General features: G+C 44.2%; 1 protein-coding gene and 1 pseudogene across 1 annotated transcript in view; both read right to left on the bottom strand.

Annotated features, from left to right (window-relative positions):
• ANGPT1 (angiopoietin 1) overlaps positions 1-12,713 on the bottom strand; it is a 162,086-nt gene that overhangs the window by 32,686 nt on the left and 116,687 nt on the right. Inside the window, exon 7 of the mRNA XM_066625014.1 lies at positions 5,755-5,921. Within this exon, the coding sequence (XP_066481111.1) occupies positions 5,755-5,921 (167 nt within the window). The remainder of the gene's footprint in view (positions 1-5,754; positions 5,922-12,713) is intronic.
• On the bottom strand, positions 9,240-9,359 carry LOC136650778 (5S ribosomal RNA; annotated as a pseudogene).

Here is a 12,713-nt window from a genome sequence, read left to right as displayed (position 1 = left end):
CAGCTCAGGATTGGGCTGTAGGATGGCTAGAAGAGGTAAGTAAAGAAAAATTGTACTTTCCTTGCCAGCCACTGCCTGATCCCCTGGGAGCCTACTGAGATTCACGCCAGCTCTTTTGCTGGTGTAGATCTAAAGAGTGGCAAAGGACGTGTCTGGGCCAAGGTTCTGGATCTGGCAGACTTTGCTGCCACTGAGATCCACCCTGCTTCAGCCCCAACCCAATCTTCATCCTGATCTGTCCCCCCATGGCCACACTTTCCACAGACTGTTGGAGAGGCAGCCATGATGATGAACCGTGTGGTATGCCAGCAGACGTCTAGGTCAGCAGTTGCCAAACTTGCAACCACTGTGCTGCACTAAATTGACCCCCTTTCAGACCAGCGCTTACCGTTCCTGCATGTGGCTCAGAAGAAGCCACTCCATCTTTGTTGTGCAATGCTCTGGACAGTCACATCTGTAGCCCACTGTCCCAGCAGACATTGCGCCCGGATTTCCAGGCAGACACAACTGCCTGGATGGTTGCACAACAGAGATAGAGGGGCTTCTTGTGAGCAGTGTGCCAGAACGGTAGGTGCTGTTCACACAAGGGAGGGATGCAGCATTGTGGTGGATCTGGCCCACAGACCATGGTTTGGCGAGCACTGCTGTAGATCCATCAGCATACTACAAGGATAGGATTGGACCATAAGGCTGCAATCCTATACACACGTACATGAGAGTAGGTTCCACTGCACTCAGTGGGGCTTACTTCTGAGTAGACCTGCATAGGCTTGTATGGTTAACTAGCCACTGGATTGAGCAAATTTATCCATTATCTAAAAAATGTATCAATTCACAAACACCCTTGCTTAAGTGGATAATTTTGGGGTGCTCTAACTAACCATTTTGTTTTACTTGGAAAGGAGACGGAAAGTAATATCAAAGCAGACATAAATGAGGTGAAGTACTTTGCCAGTAGATAATAATTCAGCATTGATTAGTAAATACCAGATATTATCAACAAATATTCTAATCTCCTTCACACTTCATATACATCATCTTGGATCTAAATGTAGTTTCTCCTGCCTTCCGAGAAAATACTTTGCAGCTGCCTAGTTTTGAAAATTGAGGATATTTTTAATGTACATGTGTTCAGCATTACTGTTTTCAAATGAGAGATTCTTTTGGCTAATAAAAAGTAGTAGAGAGAAAGGAAAGCAAACAGCCAGGAGAATAAACAGAACACTCCTGAAGTCACCAATTGGGAACAATCCAGGCTGGATCAAAACTTACACCGCGTGTTGTAGAACTGCATGAAAAATGATTAGCCATATTTTCTCAGCAACAATTTATCACCCTGTGCCACCTGAATCCTGACGTAAATGATTGCAGTGAATTCTGGAACCTGCTCCAGTGTTACATGTTCTTTGATAAGACCTCACTGCAACCAACACAAGCAAATTAATTTCTCCCAGTGCCGGAGGCTTTCTCCCCTTTTCATGTTGTTTTCCTTTTTCTATTTTAGAGTACCTTGATCAGATGCCCAGACCTACTTGAGAGCCAGTTTCCTTGCTGATTGTCATTACTGATGGAAGTGGTGGTATTCTTTGGAATTAATCTGCAGTGCGTCGCTGTGTTGCGTGTGTACGGTACTTGATAACAGGATATTGGATGCAGAATTATTATCACCACAGATAGTTTCAGCAAGAAAGATCATCTGCTCGCTGGAGTGATTGTGCATCAAAGAAAACGTTTCTCATGGGAGATGCTCAGTTGAAATACAACCAATAACTTAACAAAGCAAAGGTAATGGAATCAACCACATAAGAAATGTTGAGGGCGGAGAAGTTCATCTTGGTAGACACTTTTTGAGCTTACTAAGGACAAGGCATATCAATGAAAGTGGTCTCATCAAAGACACAGGCGCATTCCGTGATGTGGTGGGTAGATGCCAATCACTCTGCCAGTGCAATCCTATGCATGTCTCCTCAGAAGCAAGTACCATTGCATTCAATGGGGCTTACTCCCAGAATTGCAGCCTGTATGTTTTCTGCCCTCTTTAGTATAGTTCAGACAAGTTCTGTAGGCAACCCAGACTTGGCAAATCTCTTCAGTGGAATAAACTTGCATGTTGTTTATATATATCTATGGCCCACATCCGAACCAACTTTCCAGTTCTGGCATAGCTGTATCAGTGGGGCATGTGCTGCATCCTGCAGTTTGTTTTTTTTTTGGGGGGGGGGGCAGTCACGGAAGCTTCCTCAAGGTAAGGGAAGGTTTGTTCTCTCATCTTGGAGCTGAATTGCATTTGGAATGTTGGGTTAGGATTGCGCCCTTATTCTTTTAGCAGCAGTTAAATTTTCACCTTTCCAGTAACAGAGTCCAAACTTCTATTCATTTGTTAATTTAAAGTGTAACAGTAGCCAGCTAATAGCATGAATTAGTATTACGTCACTGTTTATATAATGCCATAAAGCTACTTAAAACATAGGTGCTTAACCTCATGACCAAATCCCACTGACTGCAATGGGGCTTCCAAACAGCTTGTGTCTTTGGTTTCAATGGGACTTACAGCCTCACCCTATGCATGTTCTTGAAAGTAAGTCCTATTGAGTTCAACAAGACTTATAGCCTAATCCTATTCATTCCTTGCTCCATGTTCCACCAGCATGTGCTGTTGCAAGAGCACCATCAAGTGCTTTGTGACAGTGCGAAGGCCAGAAGTGTTGGCTGGGAGGCTGAAGCCTTCCTGCGAATGCTGGTGCTCCCAGGGACACAAGACAGACCAGGTAAATCTGGCACAGGGGCAAGAGAAGGTAGAGGAGAATGGGGAGGAGAGGGATGGAATGGGGTAGTGGAGGGGAGGGCAGTGACAGGGGCGGGAAGTGGGTGGATTGGGCCCAGGGGCAGAATTGGTGGTGCCAGCATGTGGTATAACCTATCCCCTCTCCAGGTATGATGGTCCAATAAAAATCAACTTGGACTTGCACTAGCAATATCATTGGTGCGGGTCCAAGTTGACCCATTGCAGCTGCTAGAACTTACCCTGGGGCAAGAGGACAAATGTCTCCTTACCCCAAGGAGATGTCCAGCTGCTGAAATTGCCCCAAGTAATGTAGTTGAGCCTGTCCTGGTTCTAAATGGGAGTTTACTTAGGATTAGACTGGAAATTCATAATCAGTGTCCACAGGATTACAGTCTTTGCATGACTTAACACTGGCTGGGACAGGGACATTGTTTATTTGTGACAGCCATCACACTTTGCATTTCTTCCCCTGAAGAAGTGTAAAGTTGCCCAAAGCATCAAGATGAAGTCATCCAAACCTCCTGCCTTAATAAACTTTGAAACTGTACTAGACAATAAACTAAACAGAAGGAGGACAAGTGCCAAATATATCCCATCCATCACATTCCTTGCTGGATCTTGAGCCTTGGCTCCAACAGATAAGAAACTGAGGTTAGCTAAAGAACTGCACAGTTTAACTTTCTCAGACATTAGATCACTACCTTTTAAATGAAAAATATAATGGTATAACCTTTATTTATGGTGTCAGTTTCATGTTTCCAGCTTGGGAAAAATTAATCTTTGAGATTTTATGTGATGCTAGCAGAGTTTTCTTCTATCTCTTTTTTTTTAAACAATATTTTGTCAGTGTTAGTAAAATGTACACTTCATTGTTCCAAGATTGCTTCCCTATACAGAGAAAGCAGGTGGTTGGTTTTTTAATTTTTTTTAACCATCTTACTCTGAGAGTTTAAATTTTGAAGATTTATTTTTGATAGTGATGGGCAAATCCCCCAGGGCTCAGTTCATAAGTGGACTTTGCTAACTGACAGCCTAATCCTATGCATGTCTATTCAGAAGTAAGTTCCATTATAAATGGGGCTTACTCTAAGGGAAGTATGGATAGGATTGGGCTGTCAATGATGGCCTAGTTTTTTCCAATTATGCACCAGACTGGACCTTGTCACACTGCTTGCTGATGTCATTGAGGTCTGATCTCTTCCCTTGGTCCCCAGAGCTTCCCCAAACCACATCAACAAGTGCTTCTCAAACCATCTGAAGTGTCAGACCAGCAATTTTTTCTCCAGTGTCCCAGGGACCAGTACCATATTTGTGCCATATTATTATTGTTTTTGCATATATAGTATTTGCTAAATAAAAACAAGGGGTCTGAAAATTATGTGATTTTTAAAATATAGTATTGTTTCTTTCTTTTCTGGAAATCTGCCATAGACCAGCAGCCAATGGCTTGTGGGACCAGCACCAGTCCCTGGACCATCACTTTGAGTAGCAGTGCTCTAAACCTCCTTAAATGTCAGTGCTGCTGCTGCTATGGTGGCATGGAGAAAAGTGTGTCTGTTTCTCTCCCTTGTCTTCCCACCTGTCCTGGGAACTATATGTTTCCCAAGGTTCCTAGCTGCCATAACTTTGTGGCAGGCAATGGGGAGGGAGCGAAGAAGAAGAAGAAGAAGAAGAGGGAAGCCCCTCTGTTCCTCCCTGTTGCCCTCACAGCAACAGTCACCAGGTTTGTGTGTGGGTGAGTGAAGGTCTTCTCCAGCCTGAATTAAAATACAAACCCAATAAGAACTTGGGAAAGAGTTCTAATGGTCACTTTAGTTTTAAGACAACCACAATGAGTTACTGAAGTTTGAATTTTGAGCCAAGGAATTATGCAATTCATGGCCCAATCCTATCTGGGATGTGCAATGCAGGAACCCCTGCTAATTGGGTAACCCCTGCTAATTGGGTAAGAGGCACTTTTTCAAGTGGGTGCTCCTTTTTTTAGCAGGGGGAGAGTAACTGGCCCACCTCACCCCAGCAGTGTCTGTTCTAGTGGCTGTCTGCTGGTATTCATTTGCATCTTTTTAGATTGTGAGCCCTTTTGGGACAGGCAGCCATTTAGTTATTTGATTTTTCTCTGTAAACCGCTTTGAGAACTTTTCGTTGAAAAGCGGTATATAAATACTGTTAATAATAATTAATAATAATAACTTGCATTTTGACCCTTTACAGCTGCTCTTGTGCGCCTCTTGGTCGCTGCTGCAAAAGGCGAGAGGTGCAGCATGTGTAGCAATGGCTCCCACAGGCTCCATTGCTCTAGGTAAGTTGGCAATGGGTCAATGTTGTGGGCAGGGAGGGGGAAGGCATGTTTTGGGGTAGGGAAGAGAGAGGGCAGGTGTAGATCCCAGCTGCACCAGCATGTGCCTGGATCCTATCCCCTCTTTTCCAACCTGCCCTTCCCCTTTTCTCTCCTCGCATTTATGCCACCTGCATCATCAGGAACATGTCTTTAAGAGTACTGATTCTTGCATGTGAATTATTTTAGTTATAAGTTATAATACTATAATTTTATATTATACATTGGCAATGGTTTTTCAAATGTGACATGTACAGTCCATTTAGTGATTTATTTTGAAATATAAACCATTTTGTGTACTACTTTTGTTGAAAAGCAGTATATAAATTCTTAATAATAATAAGACCATTAATTTATTATTAGTCTATCTTATATTACGCGTAACCATAGTCTTTCGAGACTGAAGGTTGCCAACACACTTCTATCTTATATTTGTACCTATATAAGTATGTATCTAGGCAGTACAGACAATACTGGATTGTCTGACTCTTATAATAGGGCAGTGTTTTAGGTCCTCTCAGATTCCACATACTGAAAGCTACCTTGCCATTTTATATCCATTCTCTTAGTTCATTTTCAAGCAGGCTGCATGCATACAGTGAACAAAAGCCAGTGACAAAACATCTGGACTCACCTGTAACTCTGCTTTTCATTTCCTATGTAAAATCTATCATATTGTGAATAAGCTCGATTTCCTTCCCAGTCCATTAGTTCAATTCTTAGGGAATAATGCCTTTGACTGGTTATTGCAAAGATAAATTCATTCCCCAGCCAATATTCACCAGAGGGACTACCGAAGCCCTAGGAAAAAAATGGGTGAAACTCAGTTTAATGATCTTTGCTAATGTGTCTCTGAGATTTACACTAGAGGAAGTCTCAAAATTTTACCTCACAGGAATATAAACATTCACAGTTGTTGTGATAAAACTGGACTGACATCTAGAAATTCTAGATATCCTGAGATGCAATTTGTGAGACCAAGTTAATATTCTGGTTGAAAAGTGTTATTTTTGCCACTAGTCTCTGCCTAAGGAGACATGATATGGTTATCTATGGAACAAATGTACAAGGCATTTGTTTTTTTTAGATTTTTAGCACGTTAATACTTAAAACAGGTCAGATGAGATATATGTGCAGAAGGATTAGAAATATTTTGTTTAGAAATTTCAACCAAGTATGGCACAGGTTTCCAAGCAGCAAAGTGGAGAGATGGACAATTTTTGGTACAATATAATACATGCCTTGAATATATGGGAATGTTGAAATCACAGTACTAGAAGAGTCCTTCTCTTAAGTTTGTCTTGCTTTAGAGCAGGGGTGCCCAAACCCCGGCCTGGGGGCCACTTGTGGCCCTCAGGGTCTCCCAATCCAGCCCTCAGAGAGCCCCCAGTCCCCAATGAGCCTCTGGCCCTCTGGAGACATGCTGGGGCCTGTGGTGGCCCGACGCAACTGCTCTCAGCATGAGAACGACTGTTCAACCTCTCACCTGAGCTGTGGGATGAGGGCTCCCTCCACTACTTGCTGTTTCACGTCTGTGATGCAGCAGTGGCAGCAAAGGAAAGGTTAGCCTTGCTTTGTGCAAGGCCTTTTATAGGCCTTGAGCTACTGCAAGACCTTCATTCAGTCATACAAGTTCAATCTATAATATATTCGTTTATGTAAATTTATTCAAATTTGAAATGTAAATTAATTCATTTTTTCCCCGGCCCCCGACAGTGTGTCAGAGAGATGATGTGGCCCGCCTGCCAAAATGTTTGGACACCCCTGCTTTAGAGCACAATCATATCCTGTGCTGGCACAGCGGGGTTACACAGCCCCTGCTGTATCCAGAACTGGAACTGAGCAGACTGGAAGCCTCCTTCGGGTAAGGAAACATCCATTCCCTTATCCCATGTCGAGACCTAGCCTGCCCAATGGGGCTACAAATCTGCACCAGCAAAAATTGCTGGCACAGGTCTGAGAAGCCCTGGATATGACTTTCAGGCCCAGGAAGGTGGTTAGGATTTGGCAGAGGCTTCCTCTGCCATCCTCACCCCCCTTCTGGGCCTGATCCACCCCCCTATTCCACCTTCCTCCTGCCCCATTACTCTCCTCCTCCATTCTGCCCTTGCACTGCCTCTGCACCACCCAGCGCTGTACTCATCAGCACAATGGGCTACATCCCCAGTTTCAGTGCTGGCACGAGGTGCAGGCCCTCTTGTTGGCACTGCCTACTCCTGAGTCACTGCAAATGTACTTTACAGCATGTCTGTGATGGCTAGCACTGGTGCAGCAGCAGCTCTAACAGTGCTAGCAACCCTTAGGACTGGGCTGTAAAACAATGAGGAGCCCCCAGTGATCACCTTCTGCTATCAATAGGTTTTTATTGCAGCGGGGATGCATGGATTCACCAATTATATGAACAGACATGTCTACTTATATGTGTGATTGTCATGATTTACATGATCATGGCTACTATGCTTCACAAACTTTTCTTACAGTAGAGGATAGGATTGGCACTTTACCCACCTCACTACTCTTACAGCCCAATCCTATGCATGTCTACTCAGAAGTAAGTTCCCTTAGAGTCACTAGGGCTTACTCTCAGGAAAGTGTGGATAGGATTGGGCTATTAGATGCTGCTTTAACTGTACTTACACAGACCACTGTTTGTGGTGGCATCCAGTATAGGTTGGCAACCTTCAGTCTCGAAAGACTATGGTATAAGCCAGGGGTCGGCAACCTTAAACATTCAAAGTGCCATTTGGACCCGTTTTCTGGAGAAAAGAAAACCTCGAGAGCCACAAAACCCTTTTGACATCTAAAATGAAGATAACACTGCATATATAGTTTTTTTTTTTACCTTTATGCTATGTATAAAAAACTATAGTGTGTTGCATTTTTGAAATGAATGAACTGCTACAGAGAAAACAATATGTAACATATTTTAATGTTACAAGATCACCATAATCTTAAATTTAGAATTACATATAAAAAACAAAAGAGCTAAAATAAAATACATTTAAATTAAATACTAATTTATTTTCCCAGGGCCTGCCCTAGCCAATTTGGTGCTATAGGCAAGACTTGGGCTGGTGCCCTCCCTAGCAGAAAATCCTGACCAACAGTAAATAGTCATCTTTGTGTCTTTTCCACAGTAATGTAAAAAAGGTACAATGAAATACAAAATCTAACGACTAGTATTTTTCAATACAATAAAGAGATTTATAGCTATTACTCCCCCTTGTATGTCCCAATTTATAATGCACTCCGCTCTTGTATTGGAACTTTTATAATGCGCTCCCCTCTTACAGGTCCCATTTTTATAATGTAGCCCCTTCTTGTAGCTCCCTTGTAGGTGCTGCGGCACCTTCCTTATGAGGAAAGGCTACGGCGTTTGGGCCTCTTCAGCCTAGAAAAGAGACGCCTGAGGGGGGACATGATTGAGACATACAAAATTATGCAGGGGGTGGACAGAGTGGATAGAGAGATGCTCTTTACACTCTCACATAACACCAGAACCAGGGGACATCCTCTCCCTGTCTCCTCAGAAGTCAGCCCCAGTAGATTGAATGGGGCTTCCTCCCAGGGAAGTGTGGACAGGCTCCTCTCCCTGTCTACTCAGAAGTCAGCCCCAGTAGAGTGAACGGGGCTTCCTCCCAGGGAAGTGTGGACAGGAATGCAGCTCACCTCGCTCCTTCCTGCCCTGCTGCGTCTCCCGCGCTTCTCCGACCAGCCTCGCCTCTTCGGTTCAGCCCCCTGCCCGCTGCAGGGCGAAGGAAGGAAGAGCGCAGGGAAGAGGTGCCCGGCTGCCCCCCCACCTGCTCGCAATGGGGTGCCTGCACGTGGAGAGTAGGTCCAGGAGAGCGCAGCTGCCCCTGCCTGCCTGCCTGCCGAGGAAGGAGCTGCTGTGCGTGCGCGGGGGTGGGGGCGCTTTGCAGGGAGGAGCGGTGCCCCGCACGCACCAGCAGCCAGCGCCAGCAGCACATCGCGCCGGAGTGAGGCGCCCTCGGGGCTGGGCTGGCTGGGCGGAGGCCAAGGGGAAGGTGCCCCGCTTCCAGCCCCCACTGGGGAGCCGCATCAGAGGACTGAAAGAGCCACATACGGCTCTGAAAACACAGGTTGCCGACCCCAGGTATAAGCCTACAGCACCCGGTATTCCCAGGCAGTCTCCCATCCAAGTACTAACCAGGTCTGACCCTGCTTAGCTTCCGAGATCAGACGAGATCAGGCATGTGCAGGGTAACGGTTGCTGCAACCAGTAACAACAGTCATTATAGAATTTGATTGAAATGATGTTTGCCCTGAACGATATACAGCACTAAACACTGTAGTCAAAACCGAAATGGAATTTAATGTCTCCGTTAGTCCTAAAGAACCATCTAGAGCCCTTCTAGCTTCCTCGTCCAATGCACTGCAATTAGCAAAGTCAAAATAACAAAAAAAGGGATCAAACTGTACGTGAGTTTTAAGTGTGGCACTAAGGATGCCCTGTGACTATTAACAATGACACTAAGAATTTGAAGAGTCCCTGCTAACAAGGGGTGGAAGACTATGTGTGCTGCAAAAGAGTTTTATTAGCTTTGGCAAATTTTAAAGGGGTATCCTCTTTGGATCATGTTCTTTCAGTTTCATTAAACAATTATCTCTCTTACTTTATTTATTTTGCCTGATAATGTTCATAGGAAGCTTGGACTTTTTATAGCAAAAGCAAAATTGAAACCAGACACAGTGCATATATCCTATGGGTTCATCTCCCCTTGTCAGGCAGCTCACTGGAAAAAAGAAAACAGCTAATAAGTCAAGGGTGTCTTCCCCCCTCCCTCAGCAATTGTGTCTTCCCAGAAACTATAAAGAAAAACCAGAAGGATCATCAAGCTTTAGATGAGAATATGTATCACTCAGTATTGGAGAAGATCATTTTGGCATGTGACCAGGCTCTATGTTTTCTATTCAGTGCATTATTTTTTATTTATTGTTATAAACTGATCTCTCATTTTTAAGTATTACAAATAATTGTGGGATAATAATAGTTTTGTTTTTTATTCTCTACAGCATGTAGCATTATTCTGTGGCTGTCATCAAAACCGTGTCTGTCGGAATCATTTAAAAGTTGTATTCCCACCTGTAGCCTGAAGTGGTTGCAGGTGGGAATATTTTACCACTTCAAAAGCCTGATCTACACATAGAAGGTAGAGATGGAGATGGACCACAGATGGAGGAGAGATCACATTTTTTAACACCAACCCAGCATGTAAAGGGGTGTGCTAGAACCTAGCTAGTTTTCTATTTGCAGGGTATTTTCTATATAGGAAAATAAGGGGTGTGCTAGAACCTAGCTAGTTTTCTATTTGCAGGGTATTTTCTATATAGGAGAGCATTCAAAATTGATATGCTCTATAGGTGGACGCATATAGTCCAGTCTACTGCTCTAGTATTCTGTTCTCTGTCCTGCTGCTTGTATAGAACTGGCTCTTCTTCTCAGCCATTTCAAGGACAGCAGGGACGCAAGGGGAGCGACAGGTTGACCCTGTAGCTAATGGAGTTACATAGAGGGCCCCCATGTTCGCTCATGCATTTTTTTCAAAAATTCTGAAAGAGTGTGCACATGTAGCAGTGATTGCTAAGCAGGTTCAAAATATAATTACCACCCATCGCAACAGCGATTGCTGCATCAATATTGAAAGAAGCAATAGTAACGAGATATCTGGCTCTGTGCCCTTCATATGCATATCAACCTTTGTAGCCCCAAGACCCACCATCAGCATGGAGCTCAACAACCCAGAAGTTTTGGCAGTGACATGAAGACATGATGATGTCATCACATCACCACTAAAACTTCTGGGTTGGTGAGCATTTGCATTCTTTTTATGTGAAAAGTCTTGCTCTGGAGCATGTTTTCATCAGTGAGAACACAACATGACGTGACCTGGAGTGGCTGAAGACCACTGAGCAGAATGCCTGGTGGTCGTCAGCCCACTCTGGACTGAGTCATATTGTTTTCTCACTGATGAAAACATGTTCTGGAACCAGGTTTTTCATGTAAAAAGAATGAAAAAAGCATGGCAATCTGGAAGCTCAGCAGAGCTTGGGTGGCATTACACAACCCACTAAAAATCAGCTGACATGACCCACAGCTCGAGAACTACAGGCATGCCCCTGTATCAGTGAGGGTTCCAGAATGGAACCCCTGCTGATTCATTAATCCATGGATACGAGGGATGCCCCCCTACCCTCCAGAGGCAAGGGGAGCTGTGCTCTGCTCACCTCTGGAGGGTCTTCTGAGCCTGACAGAGGCCACGCGCATCCGCCTGCAGCCTCTGCTGGGTTCAGAATGACTTAAAATAGTGGTGCGGAGTAGGGGGTCCAGATAAGTGAATCTGTGGATATGGGATTCACAGATGGGGGCCTCCCCAGTGCTGATCTGCAGGATGGACAGTAGTGTGACCAGGTCTGGGGTTATGGGGCATGCAGATCGTACATGCCCCATAGGTAGCACTTGGTTTGTGCCAAAGACTGTTAGAATAAATTAGACTTGAAAGCAAATCTCTACAATTCATAGTTTACCTAACAAATTTACACATGGAACATTCAGCAGTGAAAAATTCACCTTATGTTCTGCTTTATTAAGCTGCTCACTTTTTTTTTCTGCACAGCTGAACTCTCCTTGTCCTCTCTGAGTAGGGAAGGCCACCACATGGGTGTTATTTAAAACACATTAATGGGGTCCAGTTGAAATGCTGAAGCCAGTGCAATCAAATGGATATATAACCGCACGTCAACACAATTCCTGAAGCAGATGTGATCCCGGAATGTCTGCAAAGGAAAGGCTATGCTATGCAGGACCCTGAAGCATCGTTTAGCTCAGGCAAAGGGAGCGCATTCAAGTTTTTATTCAGTAGCAGAAAGTACACTATCCATTAGGTAAACAGAAATGCACATGGCTGCCTGTGGATCATTTAAAGCAGTGATTTTCAATCATTTTCATCTCAGGGCCCACTGACAAGGTGCTCAGATTGTCAGGGCACACCATCAGCTTTTTGATAATGGACAAGATGTTGCTGGTGCACACCATGGTGCTGGTGGGGGGGGGGGAAGCTAAAATCCCCCAATGGCCCTAATAATAAATTACCCTCTCCCAAATTCCCACAGAACATCTGAAGACCATTCACAGCACACCAGTGTGCCATGGCACACTAGTTGAAAATCGCTGATTTAAAGTGTTCCTCAAAGGGGTCACAGCTTCTGGACTTTGCATTCTTAGCTACATAGGATTTTGCCTGATGCCATTAAGGTTACCCAGCTTCCCAGGTACCTTCTTTCTACTAAATCCTAAGAGAAAGGGCACTTTGTGGTTAAGCAACAAATTAGCTCATCCCGATACATTGATAGTTGCCTCTCTTCCTATACCAGAGAGAGAGAGAGAGAGAGAGAGAGAGAACTGATACTCAGGAAAACTGGAACTCCTTTGGAGTTAGTAGCAATGTCCTACCACTAGAAGAAGTCTTGAACTCATTACCAATCAATTTTACTTGAATAGTCCTGAGCTTTAATGTTATCAGTTATTTCTCTACATTGTCACACTTTAAGACTTTGCTATGGTCCAGAAGAGAC

The sequence above is a fragment of the Tiliqua scincoides genome, chromosome 4 (genome assembly GCF_035046505.1).
Source record: "Tiliqua scincoides isolate rTilSci1 chromosome 4, rTilSci1.hap2, whole genome shotgun sequence".
NCBI classification, from domain to species: domain Eukaryota; kingdom Metazoa; phylum Chordata; class Lepidosauria; order Squamata; family Scincidae; genus Tiliqua; species Tiliqua scincoides.
This window is presented reverse-complemented; position numbering and strand designations above follow the sequence as displayed.